The 24,108-nt window shown below is 41.2% G+C and overlaps 1 protein-coding gene across 1 annotated transcript in view; it reads left to right on the top strand.

Annotated features, from left to right (window-relative positions):
* Window positions 1-24,108, top strand: part of Dscam1 (Down syndrome cell adhesion molecule 1) — a 915,831-nt gene that overhangs the window by 417,597 nt on the left and 474,126 nt on the right. Inside the window, exon 3 of the mRNA XM_068229242.1 lies at window positions 9,783-9,961. Coding sequence (XP_068085343.1) covers window positions 9,783-9,961 — 179 coding nt within the window. The remainder of the gene's footprint in view (window positions 1-9,782; window positions 9,962-24,108) is intronic.

Here is a 24,108-nt window from a genome sequence, read left to right as displayed (position 1 = left end):
TATTTTAAGCTGTGACACTAATGTACACAGTTACGTATGTTAACACGTGATCTTTGGCGTTTAAACTCCAACGTTTTGAGTGCTAATGAATAGAATGTGGCGCATAGATCACGAAATATTTTACCGAAATTTTAATATTGTTCGTGTCTTTCTTTCTTCATGTAATGTTCTTTAAGCCATTCTTTTATACAATGATTTGATGGAGACGAATGCTCGGATGGTAACTAACGTTCAATCCACAACGGCTTCCTTTCCAGTTCTCCCCACCCCCATCCTCAGTTGTTCACAAATACATCGACCATACAATCACACAGTTAATCCAACAGGCCTTACATATACGAAACACATGAGGAGCGGTGACCAGAAATTCAAAAACCTGTTGCTTGAAGAAGTTCCAACGACTACAAATATTAATAATAATAATAATAATAATAATAATAATAATAATAATAATAATAATAATAATAATAATAATAATAATAATGTCCGACTCGTTGGCTGGATGGTCAGCGTACTGGCCTTCGGTTCAGAGGGTCCCGGGTTCGATTCCCGGCCGGGTCGGGGATTTTAACCTTAATTGGTTAATTCCAATGGCCCGGGGGCTGGGTGTCTGTGCTGTCCCCAACATCCCTGCAACTCACACACCACACATAACACTATCCTCCACCACAATAACACGCAGTTACCTATACATGGCAGATGCCGCCCACCCTCACCGGAGGGTCTGCCTTACAAGGGCTGCACTCGGCTAGCAATAGCCACACGAAATTATAATTATAATAATAATAATAATACATGTAAAAATGAAAAATTCGATTTGATGAAGACGTATGGGACTGAAGTGTTTCCACAGGTAGTCACGAGGTGTAGTATTGAATATTATAATATTAGGAACAGGAACATCTTTCGGCTCATGATCTTTGAAATTACTCCTAATTTAAGTGTGTTTGTCGAGTAAAAAGGCTTAAGTAAAACTGAACTTGGTTCGTGTGTCGTGTTTCCATTCTGTAACTCAGCATTTTTGTAATCGTACCCAAGTAAGCGCGCGCGCGTGTGTGTGTGTGTGTGTGTGTGAAGACTCGTGAAAGGAATAGGAAAACAGTGTAATTATTTCTGCCTGAGCCACATCATTTGTTGGAGGCCATCGTGAATGTTTTCCGCTGACCATCTTCAATCAATTCTGCAATCTGGCGATGCCCTTAGCCCTTAGTCCTCCTAGTAACCATGTTTCCAGTCTCTGAAACAAAACTCTAAAGGCACTATAGAAGCTTTTTGGTAAAAATCAGCGCAACAGAAGGTAAAGTTTATATTGTGTGACATACTTCGTTATTGGTTTGGGAAAATATTCATTGCAGTTTCAGAGTAGAATTTACTAAATTCTTTTGATCCTCGGTGTATTGTTGCTTCCCAGTCAATCCGTGTGGGATTTTTGATATTGAAGATCACGTCCCTGTGGTTCGGATTCCAAGTAAAACTGGAGACCTAGTTGCTACTTTTAGGACATCAACACTCACGTAAAACTGCAAACTTGCTTACTGTTTCTTTGTGTATGTAAAAGTATCCAGTATCGGTACTGTATATGTTGGGTAGGAGTTTCGCCTGCAGTTAAAAGTATTTCTCAGTATAGACTACCCGCTGTACAACAGTGCTTAAAGAGCTGCCTGCCAAAATACGTTACGGCGAACTACTTATTGAATAGGTTGGAAAGAAAGACGTGCTAGCATCTCTTACAATATTCATACAATTTTTATCATATTATTGCTTCCTAGTGGAGTTAATGATATCGTGGTCATCAGTCCTTAGATGTTGAGTTTATTACGTGTGTTTTTGAAGTTATTAAGGTGAAGAACGAAATATTTATCACGAAAATAGAAATAATAATTTTCGTTGATTTACTAGGCACTGGTGTTGAAACGCGGAGATCATGGAAGCCCACTCTCAGGAATAATACTGAAAGTCACTGTGTGCGAGGGTCGAACCACCTACCTCTGGTTTCAGAGTCTTTTCATGTTACGTATGTTAAAGTATATACCTGTGTAGGAACAGATTGTATCCCACATGTTGAGCCCTGTTCATTTCTCCTATTAGTTTGATGTTATAGACATTGCGTCTTATTCACGCCTTAAAATTCTTCTTACTCTGTCTTTTATTGACCAAAGGTAATGATTACGATGATGATCGTTCACTTTCGCTCACCAGGTTGCCTTTGTGGTTCGGGCCATGTAGCTGTAAGTTTGCACCCACCATCGGCAGCTCTGAAGATGGATTTCTGTGGGTATCTATTTTCAAACCATGCAAATGTTGAGCTGTTCCTTGATTAAGGTTATGGCCGCTTCCTTCTTTTTCTTAGCCTTTTCCGATTCTATTGTTGCCGTAAATCTCCCACTGTTAGTGTGACATTTAACCACTAGCCAAAAATAAAATGTTCACTTCCACAGCCAATGGTCTGAAAGTGCCTGAAAGTAAACGTGTTCAAAGATTTTTTAAAATACTCATAAAGGACGAGACAATGCGAATCCCAAACGACGGAATTGGATCCAGAAATATTGAAAATAAGAGACGAGGGACTGACAAATTTCGCAGTTCAGATGATGTCCAAAGACCCAAATATGTTAGTCCTGCGAAATATATTCTACTGTACAGTAATGAGGTCTTAATTAGCTTGATATTTACCGGGCTGAGAGGGGTTCCGCTCCATGGCTAAATGGTTAGCATGCTTGCCCTTCGTCCAAGGCTCCCGGATTCGATTCCCGATCGTATCGGAGATTTTAAAGTTCATTGGTTAATTCCTCTGTCTCGGGAACTGGATGTGTGTGTGTGTGTGTCATCTTCAGCCTAGGGACCTAGGGAAGGTTTTAATTCCAACTAGAAGGTGACGCCTTCTCTCTGGCCAGGGCATGTTCAACATTAGAGTTCATCTTAAGTAGGGCTTTAGTCTCACAGACGCGCAGGTCGTCTGTAGGGCGTCAACTCGAAAGACCTGCACCAGGCCTCTCCCGATGTCACACGCCATTATCCTTACTCTTTCTTCGAATTTGGCCAATTGACTTGCTGGTTAGTCCTGTTTTCTTCTCCCAGAACCTCATCATTTCGCTGTGGTTTCTCTTCCTTTGCTCTGACCAAATCTTCTTGGACTTTTCATTTTGCTTTTCCTGGAACCCCTTGAATTTATAACTTTTAGCTCGAATCATATATCTATTAACGATTTCTTTTGGATTGATGCCAACTTCCTCCATGTCTTTCCTTGTTTCTTTTATCACTATTATTATTACTATTATTATTATTATTATTATTATTATTATTATTATTATTATCCCGACACTACATACAGGTCTCCTGGCGATAATGGGAAAGGCTAGGGCTAGAACTAGTAAGGAAGGGATCCTGGCTTAAATAAAAGTATAGCTCTAGCATTTGCCTGGTGTGAACATGGGAAACCACAGAAAACTATATTCAGGGATGCGTTCGAACTGTCTCCGGAATGCATGACCATAGCTGTCTGACTCTAACCGCGCAGCCAACTTGGTCGGTTACGAAGTATTCACTGGCGCATGAATTATGTAACGTTATTAAAATGAATTGGTCAGTAGAGATTAGTTGTTTTGGACTTGACAAAAAAGTGACTGATTGGCTGGCTACATTTCTAGAAAATAGAACTCTGAGAATTAGAGTTGGTGAAGCATTATCTGATCCCGTAATCATTAAGAGATGAGTCCCTCAAGGCAGCGTTATTGGAACTTCGTTTTCTTATAAATATGTAAATAATATAAAGAACTGGAATCACAGATAAAGATTTTTCAGATTTTGCACTGTATAGAAAAATAAGATACATGATTGTGAGTGACTGGAAAATGGACAGCAGGCGATAGTATGATGGTAGATAGTGTGAAAAGTCAGGTTGCATGTTTCGCCAGAGCAAAAGTCCTCTCAGTTTAAATTACTGCGTTTGTTGAATGGGTGAAAGTATCTCATGGATATTATTCTAATTACCTGGGTGTTCATATAAGAACATATCTTCATTGAGGTAAATAAACACTACAGACCTCTTGAGTGTAGGCTGGTGTTGTAAGGATGTAAAGGAGAGGGCATTAAAGTCTCTCGTAACACTCCAATTAGAATATGTTCCAATGTATGGGACTCTCCCCAGGATTACTTGATTCGAGAACGGGAAAAAATCCAAAGAAAAGCATCATGGTTCTTCTGGGTGATCTCCGACAACAGAATAGTATTACCAAAATGTTCCTAAGTTTGGAGTGGGAAGACTTGTGTGAAATCAGACGAGCTCCTTGACTAAGCGGTATTGTTTATTTTCTTACTATTTGCTTTGCGCCGCACCGACACAGGTAGGTCTTATAGCGACGATTAAGTGGTATGTTACGAGCTCTCAGTGTAGAGTGACATTAGTAGACGTTCAAACCTAGCTCAGTCCGATGGTATTTGAAAGTGCTCAAGTACGTCAGTCCTGTGTGCCGGTAGATTTACTGGCACGTAAAGGAACTCAGCGGGATTAACTTCCGGCACCCCGGCGTCTCCGAAAACCCGCATAGTACTTAGAGGGATAAAGCAACTTACATTATTATTTACAACAGTAGACGAATACGTCTTGGCGCTGCTTGCAGAAACGTGGAAGGAAGCAAAGGAACAAATCGACGAATTACAACAGCAGGCGGGGAAGATAGGACTTAAGATTTCTTTCGAAAAGACGAAGATCGTGACGAATATATTGTCTGCGCACCTTTTCTGAATAGATTTACACCCTAGTGCTGAATTGGTCGACCTCGGCAATCTTCGAGATTCATACTGGCAACCTTTGAAACACAAACTATGAATCGCTTATGCATCGCTGCACGACATTTGGCGTACACTTTACGTACTAGTACTGTTGTTATTTACACAGCAAAGCCAAACTATAGAATTCACTCTAGGAATAAGATTCGCATCGAGAAATGTTATATAACGTTATATAATGTGTTTGTGACACAGTTGTTGGCTTAAGATAACAAAGGTTTAGCAAAATTCATATCGATCGATCATATTATCGATTCAATTCAGATTTCATTTCCATTCAGTTGGCAGTACTACTGGAACCGGAATTGCTCCCTCCTTACTCCTCAAAACCCGTACACAAATCTATCGATAAAAAGTGCGCAGATAATACTTGACACTTCTAAGAGAATTAATGTAGGAGCTCAAAAAATAGAGGTGGTGAAGCGTTTCAAGTACCTAGGGGAATGGATTGAATGGAACAACCTTGAAGGGGAAGCAATGGAATTGAGAAGGAACAAAATGGAACTAGCTTTCCAGCAAACCAAAAACACATACAATAAGAAAGCCCTCTCTTGAAACACCAAGATAAGACATTATAACACAGTAATTAAACCGGAAGCACTCTATGCAACAGAGACACTAGTAATGGGGAGGAAGGGGCAAATGGAGAAATTGGAAATCAAGGAGAGAAACATATTGATGAAGATCATGGGTCCCAAATTCCAAAATAACAAACACGTTTTTTATAGAAAAGAATCCCTCTACGTAAAGTCGGAGAGACTCTCGGATACCATGAGGAAAAGGAGGATTGATTTCTATGGACACATATTCCGAATGAATCCTTCGAAATGAAGAAGACGAGTACGTTTGAGGGGTGTTTTTAAAAGAAGGAAAGATCACAATATGAAGATAAATTTGGGATTTAAAAAGATAATTGGGGCAAATATTCGTTCATGACATTCAAATAATTTACCAAGGGCAATATTTGGTAAGGTATTTCTTTTAAATCACTGAAGAGAAGACTAGGTAAAAGTGATAGGGATTCTGCCACCTGCACGACTATGCTAAATACTTTTAATTTGCGATTGATTGATCAACGTTTCTTCTTTTAGAATTATATTTTGAACCTTCTTCATATTTCGAGTGTTGTTAAGTACGCATACCTATAAAATCACTTTAATACACGCACTGATGTTCCACTCTGGGTCCTGGCAAGAGCTGATGTTTTCTGTCACGACTGTACGTTCCTTATACCGAACAACTGCATGTTGACGAGGAGGGATGCATTTGAGCATGAATGATTGTATGATAATGATAGTAGAGGGAAGAAAACAACTTCTCACCTCTCCCTTCACACTGTTGGCGCTGACTGAGGACAGTATCGTGTTTCACACTAACTTAGCCGCTTAAAAATCGATTCTGACGGATAGAAAGCAAACATAAGAAAGGCTAGTCAGTGTTTCATCTATCTCCGGACATGTTACGGGATTCCGCTGATTTCCTTTCTCACATTTAGCTGTGGAAGTACTCTGTTCGTTGTTCTAATTGTGGTTACCGGTATTGTTTATAATATTGCGAATAGATGAGTTTATATTTGAGACTGTGCACTTGTTTATACTGACAAGAAGAGGCTCGGAAGGGGAGCTGTAGATTTCATAAATGTGAAATTTTATGTACTACTACCACTATCACTACTACTACTATACACCCTTGTTCGAAACAATCCTGATGATAACATTCATTTCGTCTCGACCCGTTAATGGAGAGCGTCATTTTACTCGTCCCCTTCCTTCGGCTTTAATTTGTGTCCAGTATTCCCATATTCTCAATTTTTTAGCTTCGTACCGAGCGAATTGGCCGTGTGGTTAGGGTCGCGCACCTGTGAGCTTGCATTCGGGAGATAGTGGGTTTGAACCCCACTGTCAGCAGCCCTGAAAATGGTTCTCCATGGTTTCCCATTCTCACATCAGGCAAATGCTGGGGCTGTGCCTTAATTAAGGCCACGGCCGCTTCCTTTCCACTCCTAGCCCTTTCATACCCCATCGTCGCCGTAAGACTTATCTGTGTTGGTGCGAGGTAAAATAAACCACCGTCGAGTCGGGCTGAGTGGCTCAGACGGTTAAGGCGCTGGCCTTCTGACCCCAACTTGGCAGGTTCGATCCTGGTTCAGTCCGGTGGTATTTGAAGGTGCTCAAATACGTCAGCCTCGTGTCGGTAAAAGAACTCCTGCGGGACTAAATTCCGGCACCTCGGCGTCTCCGAAAACCGTAAAAGAGTAGTTAGTGGGACGTAAAGCAAATAACATTATTATTATTATTATTATTATTATTATTATTATTATTATTATTATTATTATTATTATTATTATTAAATAAACCACCAGCATAATAATAATAATAATAATAATAATAATAATAATAATAATAATAATAATAATAATAATAATAATAATTTGATATTCTAGGAAACCCTGGTGTGTTTAAAGTTTCTACTTAAGCGAGTCACACTGCTGGATGTCTTTACGCGTGCACCCCGTTTCTTACAGATCACTTTCCACTTGAGTGAACCAGACTCCCTTGATGGAGAACTTGGCAACACTGTTAGTCAATGTTATTTTCTATCAGTCCCAAGTAGAGTAGGTTATTGAAACTTACAAGGAACATTCATGCACTGCCTGACTGATAATCACTCAAGGACAATCAAATACGATGGTGAATAATGTTCGTTCTACTAATTTTAGCTATCTTTAAACATGTTTGTGGATCTTGTTGTAGAAAACTGTTTGTCACAAATATAAACGACAATAACATCATTAAATGAATTATATTTTTGTGTAGTTGGGAGTTGAGTAACTTGGGGGATGTTGAGTTGGGCGCCCGGTCAGTGATGTCCATAAAAAGGACGGTTGAGTGTTCCCATGGTCAGCTCGGAGTGAGGGTCGAATTGCCCTCGTGGACCTGCCCCGAGTAGTCACAACTTTTGGAAATCAGTTAAAATAAGTTTTAAATGCGGTGTGGAATCCGTACTCAAAACTAGGTTAGGTTAGGTTTGGTAATTAAGTAATGATTTAATCATAAATTATTATTATTTTTTTTTTTGCTATTTGCTTTGCGTCGCACCGACACAGATATGTCTTACGGCGACGATGGGATAGGAAAGGCCTAGGAATTGGAAGGACGCGGGCGTGGCCTTAATGAAGGTACAGTCCCGGCATTTGCCTGGTGTGAAAATGGGAACCCACGGAAAACCATCTTCAGGGCTGCCGACAGTGGGGCTCGAACCCACTATCTCCCGATTACTGGATACTGGCCGCAATTAAGCGACTGCAGCTATCGAGCTCGGTAAATTAATTTTTAAAGCCTTCTTTCGTGTTTGTAAAAAAGACGTTTCAATTAAGATGTTGTTATGGTAATCATTAAATGGGATGTAATAATTTCAATAACTGTCTTTAATTGGTATTAAAATATAATTTTGATACTTGTTAGTATTAAGAAGGACCGAACTCGATAGCCGCAATGCGGCCAGTATCCAGTATTTGGGAGATAGTGGGTTCGAACCCCACTGTCGGCAGCCCTGAAGATGGTTTTCCGTGGTTTCCCCATTTTCACACAAGGCATATGCTGGGATTGTACCTTAATTAAGGCCACGGCCGCTTCCTTTCCACTTCTAACCCTTTCCTGTCCCGTCGTCGCTATAAGACCTATCTGTGTCGGTGGGACGTAAAGCAACTTGTAAAAAAATATATATGAAGAAGGACATTCAAATAAAAACGAGTGGACGACATTAAAAAATGGAGAAACCCATCCTATTGAACAGGGACGCAACTAGACCTCGACCTTTCGAGGATCGATGGTAATCCGCAGCGGAATGTTTGGGCCATGGGCCCAACTCGAACGTGTCCGAGTAACCCGAATTTTCAGTGCCTCGGATAGCATTGTCAGGAATGTCAGATGCATCACATTCAACTGGAAATATAGCGTTTTTCAAGTCAAGCTTAATCATGTTTATTGAATATGATAGCACTGAACTGATGAATAAGCGTATGGCGCTTGATGACAGCGTTACGGTTCCGGAGATCATTATCAATGTTGTCGAGTAAAACTCTCATGAAAACGTTTGGCGAACTTCTTCCGTTGTGGAACAAAATATAAATCCAGAGTTTGAACGAGAAAAGTAGCACCAGGTGAAATGGTTGTTACCTGTGTGTGTTTTTCCAGAATTACGATGAAGACACCTTTCCGGAGTGAAATCGGCGTTTGGAATATCACATTCATATACAGTTCAGCCCACTTTTCTCTCCACTTCTTATTGTCTTACGTGATTAAGTGAAAATGAATCTAGAATCAGAGACCACTTTATTCCATCATTGGGTGAGATGCAGTTACCCCGCCTTATTTCACAGTTATATATGTATAGGAGGTCGGATCATGTTATTTCACAATTGGACCAAATATGCCACTTGGACGCGCCGGACTTTCCCATACTATATTATCACGCGATATATTGTCGTGAAGTCTCCCAGAGCTGATTTTACAAAAATGATTATTACATAGTCCTATTATATACAGACTCCTTGGCTGTATGATCAACGTGAAGGCCTTCGATTCAGAGGGTCCCCGGTCCGATTTTCGGCTGGGTTGGGGATTTTAATCTCGTCTGTCGAGGACTGGCTGCTTGTGTCTGTCCTCTTCATATTCAGACAACATACTACACTACCAACTATCACAGCAACAAACAATAGTGACTACTACATTCCTTCACATAGGCTTGACGTCAGGAAGGGCATGCGCTCGTAAAACAAGGTCAAATTCATAAGTGCTACACAGTTCGCACTCGCGACCCTACAGGTGTGGGAAAAGCTGTAGAATCCTGTAATCCTATTATAGTGCTCAAGCAATGGGAATAATGAAAGCTTGTCAGCAATGTATTTTAATCCAGATAACTGATTCCTACACTAATTGTTATCTAATGATCTATCAGACTTTAATGGACCCTGTTTTCTCTCTCTGTTTCAGCTAGTGGAGATGATGACCGGATGGGACCAATATTTATTCGAGAACCCCCTAATAGAGTAGATTTTTCTAATACGACTGGTGCTGAAGTAGAATGTGGAGCACGAGGAAGCCCTATCCCTGAAATTATCTGGATTCGCTCCGATGGTACTGCCGTAGGAGATGTGCCCGGACTCCGACAGGTGAGTGGTTAATGTGTCCATTATGTATAGTTTCTCAGGAAGAAAATGAGCTCATGGTGTCGTATACGTTCCTCGCAGGTACAATTTTCTCAGGAACAATTGAACTTGCAGATGATGTTTTTTGCGGGTATCCACAGGGTTCGTATATACATGGCAGGTGAAGTATATTTTTTAAATATTTAAAGTCTTAAATATTAAAATATTAAATGCGAGGGACGTACAATACGCTGCGCTCATTCTATTTCGAGCGGCTATACATCTATGTATCAAACTTTTCAAAATAATGTTAAGAAATTCTGTATCTATCTTACAGTGCCTTTGACGGCTTCTGTATATAGCCGTACCGTTAGAAAGTACATTACAGTAATTGAATCATGGAAATCAAAAACCCTCTAATTCCACTTGTTCTCGTTTTCCGTGTTATGATGGAAAAGTAGTACAGGCGTAGCCCACTATCCATCTATAGCATAAAACACCCAAATTCGAAACTAACTAGTCAGTTACAAGCTGCTTTTTATTTCGAGAAACCAATTTATCCGATGGAGTTAGCGAGTTTCTCCTTTCTATAAATATTCTACCGCTAGTTGGCAGCACTATCGCATGCCAACGGAAGATGAGAATGACATAAAAACTATCCAAGTTTGGACTTCCAGCGAAATCTCCCTGTTCCAATCACAAGCGTGTGTTATAAATTCTACCTCAGGCCGCTGTTCGTGGATAACTTTGATGTACATCGAATATCAGACAGTAAACAATAACGTATATGTACAGTGAAGTAGACGGTCAGAGAGGGTGTCCTGATGTTTGCAGTTTAAGACACTGCGAAAATCAAAAATCACTTAATTGCAGGTACGTATAGTATTTTTAAAAATAAAATCCTATCCAACTATCGTTATTTTGATATTCATAGTTTCTTTATATTAAGGTAGTCCTGCAATTTAAGAAAACAAGATGATTTAATGGGAAACATGGCCATAAACTAGTTGTTTGTCCCTCATGTGAAATTTGGTTTACTGGAGTTAGTGGGTTTCTGATTGCCTAAAAGTATACCAGGACATTTCATACTTCAAAAGTAATCACCAGAACTGTAAAGACATTTTTATTCCACTGGCTGATAAGATAGTCAGTCCTATTATTGAAAAAGCTGGTGGTCTCTCAACGGAACACCATCTATACCCAGTCACAGACGTCGTTGATGCAAATCGATATCCATGAATGTCTTTCGTTAACTCCAGCATGGGGCCGAAACCAATGCACAGCGCTATGAAGACACGTTGCATAAATTGAAGTACGCCATAAAGTCAAAACGCCCGGATCATGCTATCCGTCTACATGACAATGCCCGCCCTCACGCTGCCAATTGTGTTAGGAGTATGCCTCAGCGATTTGGATGGGAAACTCTCCAACAACCTCACTACAGCCCAGCCTACAGCTATTTTCACATCCTTGGGGATAGCTGCAGAGGCGGTTTTTGGGCGAAGGCATGGGACGCCGGGCCTCCTTTACTTGTATTCGAGAAGCATTCAGATTTTCCTGTGAACCAACTCAGGGCCTAACTTCTGATGGACTGCATATCCGCGTGTGGCTGCGTGGGGTGACCGGTCTTAAGGAAAGTAATGGATAGCGACAGTTGGAACAAATTAGTAAAATACAACGTAACTGTATGAATGGTATCTTGAGCATAATGTCTCCAGCTTCTAAAATGAAACAACTTACAAGATTAACAAAACTATTTCCGCCTCCATAGTGTAACGGTTAGCTCTATTAGCTGACGTCCGCGGGGCGCCGGGTTCGATTCGGTTCCCGGTACTGCCAGAAATTTAAAAATGGTAGGAGGGCTGGTTAAATAGGTGCATGCATGCAGCTCACTCTCACTAGGGGTGTGCCTGAAAAGAGCTGCACAACCTCGGGACGGCTCCATGGTTAGCGTGCTGGCCTTTGGTCTAGACTCTAGAGGGTCCCGGAGATTTTAACCTTCGGTGGTTAATTCCGATGGTTCGGGGTCTCTCTCTCTCTCTCTCTCTCTCTCTCTGTGTGTGTGTGTGTGTGTGTGTGTGTGTGTGTGTGTCGTCTTCATCATTAGAAATCACCATAGGTAGGACCCCACCCTTATAGACGCGCAGATCGCCTATAAGGCATCAACTCGATTCGATAGACCTGCCCCAGGCCCTTTCGGAGCCCACATGCCATTATTATTATTATTATTATTATTATTGTTATTATTATTATTATTATTATTATTATTATTATTATTATTATTATTATTATAACAAAACTATCACCACAGGAATGCCTTTTAAACTCTTGGTATGCTCTACGATTCTCGGTCACTGGTCTGATTCACCACAACGTTGTCGTCGATCTGCGTTCTTGAACGCAACTGTTTCATTAGTAAATTGACTCTGAAAGATAGAGGCTATTTACTTGTATGCAATGCTCACCTGATGAGCTGCCGTCGATCATTCCTCGTACCGGCATTGTCTGTCAGAAGGATATTAGCTTGGCAAATTGAGCGAGCCCAGTGATTTGTAGACATGCGATAAAAATAGCTGTGCAAGCCCAGACCTACTTACAGAGTCGTTATGTCACCACTAAGAGATGTTCCAGTTGATCACATCTTAAGACATCAGTTGCACATCAGCTGTACTACACAAATATGACGTAAGCGGCTTTTCTTCTGTACTAAGAATAAATCTCACGTTTACTGCATCTACATTAACTCCGCGAGGAACTCATACTCGGCTGGTTAGGTTTTTGGCTCATATACTCAAGGTTGTGGGATCGCATCTCGTCGCAGGTGGTTGGAAAGAATCCTTTACTGCGAGACTCATGCCATTCGATTTAAAATGACTTGTTAAAGAAGTCCTTGTCAAGGTTAAATTCCGGCATTCCCGCTTATTACTCTGTCTGTCTTTCTTTCTTTCTTTCTTTCTTTCTTTCTTTCTTTCTTTCTTTCTTTCTTTCTTTCTTTCTTTCTTTCTTTTTTCTTAATCCATTTACCGTCCTGATGGAAGAACCACCACTCTCTTCAGTCGGATGAAAGGAGATGAGCGCACACTTCCCCTTCTATACGCCAGTAGTGGCGATTGGGAATTAGAGGTGGTGGTGGTGGTAGGAGGGGGAAGTAATTTACAGCCCAGAAAAAGTACCCGGGTTTGTCAATAATTAAAGAAAATAAAGGAACGAATTAGGTCCGACTCATTGGCTGAATGGTCAGCGTTGAGGTTCAGAGGGTCCCGAGTTCGATTCCCGGCGGGGTCGGGGATTTTAATCGCGTCTGATTAATTCTTCTGGCTCAGGGACTGGCTGTTTGTGTTTGTCGCAACACATTCGTCTTCATCTTCAGACAAGACACTACACTACCAACCACCACAGAAACACGCAATAGTGATTACATCCCTCCATATAGCGTTGGCGTCAGGAAGGGCATCCGACCATAAAACAGGGCCAAATCCACTTGTGTGGCACAGTTCGTGCCCACGACCCCACCGATGGGGGAAAAGCGGAAGAAGAAGAAGAAAGGAACGAATTAACTGTCAAGACAACAGGGCTTGTACAAATTGTATTTTTACAAATAATTCCTTGTTTCAGGTGGCTAAAAAGTGCCTCCCCCCCTTCCCTCCTATCGTTGCCACTACTATACGCTATGGTAGAAGTAACGGACGTGAAACTGAATTCAAGATAAGTGCAAAAGACTCTCAAAATTACTGAAGTATAAACACCGTTACAGACTTGTACATCCATAATTTATTTCGCTTGTTCTTATCACCAATTCACAATCATTGACGAGGTTACGCAGCGTAAACAATATTATACGTACCCGTATATACGCATAGTTAATGATTTTAAAGAATCTGAGGATGTTCGTGTTGAACGAAACGTGTCATTCTGCTTATAATTGTTTGTTTTATTCACAGTATGTTACAGTGATCGAAGTGTTACATGTGTTTCGACAGACTGAAAAACTTAACAAGTTACGTCCACTATATCCCACACTAAATGCATGTTTTCAATTTTTATAATTAATAACTACTCTTTTAAATCTTTGATCAGCCGGCAAACTGCCTAATCTTGTCGAATAGCACCAAGGGGTCTGCTCAAGGCATTAACGTCTCCATCCGACGGACGAATCACCATCAACAGTGTCAAATGCCCTCACTCCATATGAATACCGTGGAGAGGTTTTGGGATTGATTCCAGGCTTTTGGCACGCAATCTGGTAATTAGATATTTTATACCTCCACTTCTCCTACCCTGCCGGCCAACATTGTGATGTTGAAAATGTTTTTGACCAACGGGACTCGAACCGGCTAACCACGATGTCAGATGATCATGGCCACCAAGCGGGGTTGCAGTCGTTCAGGGAGTATCAACTCAAAAAAAAATTAATTATATGTAATAGCATTGCCATTCTTCTTCTTCTTCTTCTTCTTCTTCTTCTTCTTATTATTATTATCAGTATCAATTGAGCTGTTGTAGAAATACGGAGTTATGACTACCGTATAACTTTTAGCATTAGGGGCCGTCTTCCCTCTTCCCTCCAATTACGAACTCTGATGCCAGGATGGAAGTTTCTTTTTTTTTATTTTTTTTAATTTTATAGCTTTACGTCGCACCGACACAGTTAAGTCTTACGGCGACGATGGGATAGGAAAGGCCTAGGAATTGGAAGGAAGCGGCCGTGGCCTTAATTAAGGTACAGCCCCAGCATTTGCCTGGTGTGAAAATGGGAAACCACGGAAAACCATCTTCAGGGCTGCCGACAGTGGGGCTCGAACCCACTATCTCCCGATTACTGGATACTGGCCGCACTTAGGATGGAAGTTCGGACACCGAACAGCCAGGACGGGATTGTACAACAAACACACATTGATGATCACTTCGGGATGGAAGTTTGGACTCCGAACAGATTACTCAGGGTGTTAAAGGGACTTGTGTAGAGCACCGTTATGCTATTTGCTTTACGTCGCAACGACACAGATAAGTTTTATGGCGACGACGGGATAAGAAAGGCCTAGGAATTGGAAGGAAACGGCCGTGGCCTTAATTAAGGTACAGCCCCAGGATTTGCCTGGTGTGAAAATGGGGCAACCACGGAAAACCATCTTCAGGGCTGCCGACAGTGGGGCTCGAACCCACTATCTCCCGATAACTGGATACTGGCCGCACTTAAGCGACTTCAGCTATCGAGCTCGCTAGCACCGCTATGCTTGAATTGTTCGGTGTAATTAGGTGACTCTAACAAATAGAGTATAACACACACGTACGAAAGTGACATCACGAATTCCCGTCTGTGCAGAAAATAGTAATACATTTTGAAATAAAATGACTGGTGTACTTAAAATATCACTAATTTTGTTGCGCTGTATATCAGCGTACATTAAACTTTGAATGAACAGAGCTCCCTTCACGCCATGTCTTACCTTTTGCATACGAACCCGAATGTATACATCAGCGAAGTAAACAACTGATGCCAACCTGCAGTCAGTGTTCCTTATACTTGTCGTCTCTAGGCATTACGTGACCAGACTTCGTTCTGTAGTGTTCACGATGTACCCAGGACCCCGTCTTTTATTATAGGTGTGAAAATGGGAAACAACGGAGTAGCCATCTTCAGGGCTGCCGGTAATGGTTTCAAACCCGCCATCTCCCGAACGCAAACTAAAACAGCAATATCGCCCGAACTGCGCAGCCGACGCGGTCGGTAAGCCTAAAATACTGACATGCGACTGTAGGGTTTATTTTTTAAGAGAGAGGGTACGTGACAACCGAGTGGTATTTTACTGGTTTCTTACCAAGGCAGCTGCTGTTCGAATCCCGACCAATGTACGTCAGATTTTTAAATGCTATTGAAATAAAGTCCTTGTGGTTCGGATTCCACGTAAAACTATAATACCGGTATGATCATGATATCAGCTGTCACATAAAAACTACAAGCTTTCTTGCTTTTGATAGAGTGATCGAAAATCCTGACAGAAACAAGATTTCCTATTAGGAAGATATCTTTCCCTACTAGTGGAACCAATATGTGATTTCTATTTGCTCAGGGTAAAATGTATATTCTCGTTTTGACGAAACCCCAAGCTATTCAAAGATATCTCCCCTTTTCATCAGCATTAGAACTTCACGTCCTATGTTGATCTCCCCTCAGCCCTTACGTCCCCCCCACCTCCTCCATCACTTACAACCTCAACCTTTTGTCACAGCTGTTCAAATCCTTTCAGCGGTTTTGCACTTGACTCTCCCTCCAGTAAAAAGGTAATTGAATTTTGGCTCGTATGTGTTCACTGTGTTGGTATTTTCCTGAGAGGCTTCATAATATAAATTGTTTGGCGTGCGAGATTTTTCTAGGTGGCAGCACTAGCCAAGTAGTGAACTCGGCCAATAAAACTGATCCTCCCAAGAAGATATAGTCTAATTACGTTGTCTTCTTTCACAGCCATTCTTCCATGCGTTGTCTGTGTCTGGCCCGGACCAGGACTCCGGTATCAAAACTATAAAGAAAGAAACATCATGAAATTCGATCTGAGAATTGCTGGGAAAACTGTAGCAGATAGCAGAAATAAGGCAGTTTTCATAATACTTAATAATATTACCAACAGATGGCAGAGCTATCTAATTATGGACCCCCAATGGCGTAATCGCTTCCAGCATGTAGATGGTGGTTGACAGGGTGTTATGACCATACACGAATTACTTTTATAATTAAACACGAACACCTCGCTTACACAAATATTGTATTGAAAAGTGTCTCATGATACACTGACATAAAACAACCTCAACAAAGAATAACACAGTTTCTATATAAATACTGTGGTCGACATGCGCGCATTCTACTGGGATGTAACAGTCTCCCACGCTTATTTTGAAGAAGAGAATTTGGTGATCATTTAAGTAACCTAGTCCTTAAGGTACTGCGGCGGCCGGCGTGTCCTATCTGGTCGGCAGGTTAGGTTTGGGGGTGGAGGTCCGTCCTAAGTATTTGGTCAATATGTCTCTTGACGCTATAACCATCGTCTAGCTGAATCTGGTAATGTAAATGACCGAACTTTTCAATGACTACTCCATACTTCCATGACATTTTATTTCCTTCATAGAATTTCACTTGGACTCTGTCTCCCATGCTTAGATTGCGATGTCCATGAGTCTCCTCTTGATTTCCTTCCTGTTTGATTGGCCGAATAACGTATACCGGTAGTTTGATCCGTAATGGTCTGGTCAGGTACAGTTCAGCTAGTGATTTTCCACAATCTAGAGGGGTGGCACGATATTTCAGAAGGATCTCTTGCACTTTTCTGGATATAGACAAGGGCTCATTCGACATAGCTTTTAGTCGACGTTTTAGCGTCTGGATGTTTCGTTCAGCCATTTCATTAGTTGCGGGATGTCCAGGAGCTGTGAATTTTTGGAATATACCGTGTTCCCTACAGAACGATTTGAATAGGTCACTTACAAATATTGTGGCGTTATCAGAGACTATCGTTATTGGGAATCCATGAAATGAAAATCTTTCTCTTAATAGCTCAATTGTCTTTGCAGATGTCGGAGCTTCTCGAATTACTTTGATTCCTGCCCACCTGGATTTTGCATCAACAATTAGAAGGAAGTAGAAACCTTGAAATGGACCTGCATAATCCATGTGGACGCGGCTCCAGTTGTCTGTAGGGACGTCCCAATGGTGAATCGGTGCTTTCGCTGGAGAGGATCGAATGTCAGCGCAGGCCTGACAAGATTTTACCATTTTCTCAATATCCTTATCGATATTCTTCCAGTAGCAATAACGCCTTGCTAATTGTTTCATTTTTGTAATCCCTATGTGTGTGCTATGTAATTCCTTCAGGACTAATGGCTGGAGTTTTGACGGAATGACGACTCTTTGACCCTTGAATAAGATTCCATCATCTACTGTGAATTCATTGTCTATGGATTCAGATGACATGACCTCTGTTTTGATTTTTGATAACAATTCATCGTTTTCTGTTGAAATTCGAATGCTGTCAGGATTTAATTCCGTCGTTGCTATTTCAGCGATAGTTGAATAACAGAGTTTATGAACTTCTTCATTGAACACTATATCTTTTGAAATGTGTGATTGAATGATCGCTGCTCTTGACAAGCAGTCAGCGTTGGTATGTTCTGAACCTTGTTTATACTCAACTTCATAGTCAAATCCCGAAAGAAACGATGCATATCTTAACAATCTAGCAGAAGTCATAGCTGGTAATCTGGATTTCTGATGGAAGATTCTGGTAAGTGGGCTATTGTCTGTTATCAACTTAAACTTGTGTCCAAATAGATACATATAAAAATAGTTGACAGCGAACATAATTGCTAGAGCCTCACGATCCACTGGCTGTAGTTACGTTCAGCTGAAGACAAGGACCTTGAAGCAAATGCGATAGGCTTTTGAACATCATCAACATTGTGTGACAGGATTCCAGCAATACCTGTTGGACTGGCGTCACAAGCTAGAACCAGTGGTAGATCTGCATTATAAGGTGTCAGCACTCGATCACTTGCAATCTCGTCCTTTAGTCTGGCAAATGCTGATTCACAAGAACTAGTCCAATGAAACTTCTTATTCTTGCGGAGAAGCTGCCTCAAGGGGTAGGTCATAGTTGAAGTATTTGGAATGAATCTTGAATAATATGTTATCATTCCAAGAAATCTTCGAATATCGTCTGTATTGACCGGACGAGGCATTTCAAGTATTGCTTTAACTTTTGCTGGTGACTTCATGATTTTATTATATTTAATAACATGGCCCAGATATTCGATGCTGGTTTCAAAGAAAGCACACTTCCTTTGATTTAGATGTAAGTCGAACTCTTTGAGCCTTTGAAGGCAGGCAAACAGGTTTTGTTGACATTCTGTTTTTGTAAAACCATGAATAATAATGTCATCAAAATAGGAATGAGTTTTTGATAGTCCAGATAAAAGTTGATCTATTATTCTATTAAATTCGGACGGAGCTGCTTTTTATACCAAAGGAAAGACGATGCATGCGATATGTACCTCGATGTGTTGATATGGTTTGGATCTTGTTGCTCTCTTCATCAACCCGGAGATGAAGATATCCTTTATATATGTCCAGGCGGCAAAAGTACTTCGAGTTTCTCAAGCTATTTAGGATGTCATCCACTTTCCGAATTGGGTAGTTTGCTGCTACTAATTTGTCATTGACGCCTATCTTGTAATCAACGCAAAGTCGAACTCCGCCATCGGACTTTGGAATCACTAGTAGTGGCGAACCCCAGTCACTGTAATTGATTTTTGAGATTATCCCACCTGTCTCTAAATCGTCTAATTCTTTTTCTACTTTCTCCCGTAAGACATATGGAACATCACGTTCTTTATGAAAGACTGGCTTGGCATCCTTATGGAGCTGAAGAGACACTTTAAAATTTGGCACACACCCTATCTTTTCTTCGAAAATTTCTGGAAATCTCTTGATTATGTCAGCAATACTACCGACTGACTGTATATCGATATGACTAGTATTTGATTCCGCTTTACGGTCAATTTCTTGAAGATTAATACCAAGGTGACGGATCCAGACACGCCCTAGAAGCGGTTCGAAGTCGTCCGGTACTACATATAACTCTTCAGATGAAGTTTTATTCTGATAAGAAACAGTAACGTTAACCTTGCCATCAGGTAAAAACACATTCTTAGTATAAGAACGAAATGCAACATTGATTTCTGGAGTTGTACACGTAAGCCAAGCGCTTTGAAACTAGAACGTGATAGCAAGGTAAAACCCGCCCCAGAATCTACTTCAAAATTCTGGGGTATTCCTTCTATAAGAACTGTAGCATAAAATTTCTTCGCATGTGGATAGTCGTGATATTGAAAAATGTTTATTATATGGCTAACACCGAATGTTAGGTTACTATCAAAGTGTCTAGTTATCGAAGAAAATGAGAGTCGATTTTGGAATTCCTTCTCGTTGCTAACAAAGTACGTATGCACACTTTCGTAATATGGCCGAGTTTTCCACATGAACTGCATTTCAGATTGTTAAAATCAGTCCTACAGTCCTTCGCTAGATGATTGTCTCTACCACAACGTAAACACATATTTTGAATTCCCAATTCCTTGTAGTCAGTTTTTGATCTGGCCTTGTTTACCGGTGTTGCTTGGCTTTGATCATCGTGAGATACGTCCTGCCTTGATTTGTGATTGATTTTTTGAACAGAATCATTATAAGTATCCTTGTATACAGCTGATTGTGATAGTTCCTTGCTGTCTAACTTACATGCTTCAAGAGCGATAGATTTTGTTACAATTTCGTTAAATTCTTGAACATTTGCCTGGAATAATTGTTCACGAATTGAACTGTCATAAATTCCCCTAATGAATTGTGCTCTTAGAAATACATCTGCAATGCTTACCTTACATTCGCATGTAGAATTGAAGTCGCAGTCAATTGTAACACGCCTTAATATAGCAACATTGTCAGCAATAGGTTGATTTTCAAACTGGTAAGTGGATAAAAACCTATGCTGGGCTACAAGAACATTCTTCTTAGGACAAAGATGTTTTTCTAAGGTTTGAATTAAATTGTCATAATCGAAATCACTAGGTGTTTTTGGTGCCACTAATGCAGATAATGTGTTATAACTCGTAGATCCAATCGAATTAAGTAGCATCTGAGCGGCGTATTTCTTGTTGTGAACACATTTTTCAATTGTAGATAGTTTTCAAAACGTTGCCGGTAATTTCGAAAGTTCTCTGCTTGTGGGTTGAAACATTCGAAGGGCGGAATTAGAAATATATTAGAATTAATAATAGCAAAGCCGACTCCAATTCTCAGACCTTAATGCTACTCTCGATCGTTCAAAGATGGCGAGTCGAGTAGCCGGAATTGTTGGAAATGTGGGTTTGTTTTGGTTTGTTGTTATCGAATGTAGTCGGTGTAATTTTATGAAAGTTGACGATAAATGTTAGTTTCTTTGTAGAATATAATTGTGCGAGTGTATTTATATGAGTCAGTGGATACATAGGATCTGTAATTATACGCAGTAATGTGAGAATGCGCTTGTTTTGATCGTGTTTTTACCCATTAAAGAATATGAGTGCAGTAGGTGGACCAGTTTTTAGTCTAACTATGGCAATGCCTCTCATTCAACTATTCTTAAGTTTCCTACGGAATAGAACATTAGAAGAGAAATCGATTAGGAATATACATCGTGAATATTTTGAAGTCAATGGCAAAACCGTAGCGCGCATACATCATTTTGAGAATAAGTCTGAGGTTAGGGAAACCTATTCTCTCCTTCCAAACTATTCGTGTTCCTCGAAAAATATTAACTTACATAGAATATAATTGATATTGTGTTATTCCGTCAGTTTCTATATGCTTCAAAGTGTCTAGTTATTTAGATGCAAGTGTATTTTACAATAAGCTGTGCTTTGCCTGCGGAAATGTTTGGCTGGATCTTGGAGTATAACAAAAATTATGAGTGTGACAGATGGAGCAATCTGTATACTGTTACATAAAAGAAATAGTGACAGAGAGATTAGCTGTGTTTGTAACGTGGGGTTTTACACTACCAACACCTTCCTATTCATGCTGTGGCTATCTGTTATCAAGCAGACTGCGCCGAACTGAAGCTCGTCCATGTGGTTAAACATCAATGTTTAGTCAATAGAGTTTTTGCACTCATGTTCTTTAATGGGTAAAAACCTATTATATCTTCAGTGTCTGAACGTTTCATTACTAAGGTTACTATCATTGTGTGAAGTGCTGTTATGCCATATGTCAACATTATATTAACATTACCAGGGCCGTTCATTGGGTTAACATAATCATTAAAAGTTCAGTCCATCTCACGCAGCATTAGTACTATTGTTACCGCTTGCATCGGCAATATCTACGCGCGGTATGACTGTCCTATGTTTATTTCTCGCAGACGACTCGCCGTTAACGAAGCACAAAGCTGCCAACCACTGTACTTAGGAACTAGCCCATCTGTTAGCAAAGGGGTCTGGGGGAGGGGGGGGGGGGGGTAAGCCCCAGTTAGGTGGGGCATGGATAAGACCATTGGTCAGGATTGGTTATGGTACTGAGCCCTGGACCACAATTACCTTTGTTTTGACATGTTACGGTACTTAGCCCTGGACCACAATTACCTTTCTTTTCACATGTTAGAATACTTAGCCCTGGACGACAATTACGTTTCTTTTCACATGTTACGGTACTTAGCCCTGGACCACAATCAGCTTTCTTTTCACATTACTACACCACGCCATTCTATGTGGGTTACTGGTCAGGAAATGATACGATTGATAGCAGCAAAGCCTACTACGTCTTTCTTCGTACATAGCGCCTCCACATCTAGGCAGCAGTGCATCTGTCCATTGTTGATACAGAAAACATATCTAATTTTATTGACATGGCATCGTACGATGGATGCGTTATTAATGTTACACGTTTAATTATTAGTGAATGAGAAGTTCAATCGTGTTGTTTTTTCATGTCGCCGAGTACAAGGGGGTCGGGAATGTGTTTGGTATGTCAGTGCTAGAAAAAATACTTTCTTTGTATGGTTTGTAGTGTTTAGAATCGTAATTACTGCATCGAAACGTCTGAACTATTTCAACATGTTCTTATATAATCGTGGCTGGCGGTGGTACGAATGGACTGTGCCATCGCCTGAAGATTTGCCCTATGAAATGTCACTGCCATACTTCAAGATAGCCAGATATTGTTAATCTTATTTGTTTCATATGGTTATTCTTTTACATTGCCTCACTCTTAGGTCTTTTCATCGCGTAAGTTGGTCATAATTTCTGCCTGTATTGAATTATGGGAACGACATTTTATTGGACTAGCCTTCAACCAATGGCAGTGTCCATTCGTCCACCGTCAGCCATGATTACTATGTTATAAACGTGCGTGAGTAAGGCTGAACTTTTACCATAAACGCAGGTGGAAAGTACAAGGTATGCAGGGAACTAAGACTACAAATTATGGGAATAATGAATCAGCTGACTTTGTATTTATTTATACAACTGTCATGTGCATGTAGCAACAATCGTCAACAATCCAAAAAAACGGTTAAGTACCGTAATTATCCAGTGAAATTACCGTGAATTCTCTTTAACTTATCTTTAAATCGATGTTTACAGGCTTATCGTGTTATTCAGTGCAACAAACTATCACCTTCGCGACAGTTTAAACGGATATCCGTACGAAATATCGGAAAAGTAGCGGCGGAAATTACAATGAGTTACAACTCCTTATGATAATCTGCCTTTGTAAGTACACTGACTGACAGAGCAAATGCAACACCAAGAAGGAGTGGTCAGAACTTTATGCCAATTGCAGGGTAGACTGACGTCACTGAGGTATGCTCATGATGTGAAATGCGCCGCTGTGCTGCGCACGTAGCGAACGATAAATGGGACACGGCGTTGGCGAATGGCCCACTTCGTACCGTGATTTCTCAGCCGACAGTCATTGTAGAACGTGTTGTCGTGTGCCACAGGACACGTGTATAGCTAAGAATGCCAGGCCGCCGTCAACGGAGGCATTTCCAGCAGACAGACGACTTTACGAGGGGTATGGTGATCGGGCTGAGAAGGGCAGGTTGGTCGCTTCGTCAAATCGCAGCCGATACCCATAGGGATGTGTCCACGGTGCAGCGCCTGTGGCGAAGATGGTTGGCGCAGGGACATGTGGCACGTGCGAGGGGTCCAGGCGCAGCCCGAGTGACGTCAGCACGCGAGGATCGGCGCATCCGCCGCCAAGCGGTGGCAGCCCCGCACGCCACGTCAACCGCCATTCTTCAGCATGTGCAAGACACCCTGGCTGTTCCAATATCGACCAGAACAATTTCCCGTCGATTGGTTGAAGGAGGCCTGCACTCCCGGCGTCCGCTCAGAAGACTACCATTGACTCCACAGCATAGACGTGCACGCCTGGCATGGTGCCGGGCTAGAGCGACTTGGATGAGGGAATGGCGGAACGTCGTGTTCTCCGATGAGTCACGCTTCTGTTCTGTCAGTGATAGTCACCGTAGACGAGTGTAGCGTCGGCGTGGAGAAAGGTCAAATCCGGCAGTAACTGTGGAGCGCCCTACCGCTAGACAACGCGGCGTCATGGTTTGGGGCGCTATTGCGTATGATTCCACGTCACCTCT

The sequence above is a fragment of the Anabrus simplex genome, chromosome 9 (assembly GCF_040414725.1).
Source record: "Anabrus simplex isolate iqAnaSimp1 chromosome 9, ASM4041472v1, whole genome shotgun sequence".
Taxonomy (NCBI): Eukaryota; Metazoa; Arthropoda; class Insecta; order Orthoptera; family Tettigoniidae; genus Anabrus; species Anabrus simplex.
Note: the sequence above shows the minus strand (reverse complement) of the source record. Positions and strands in the feature narration are given on the sequence as shown.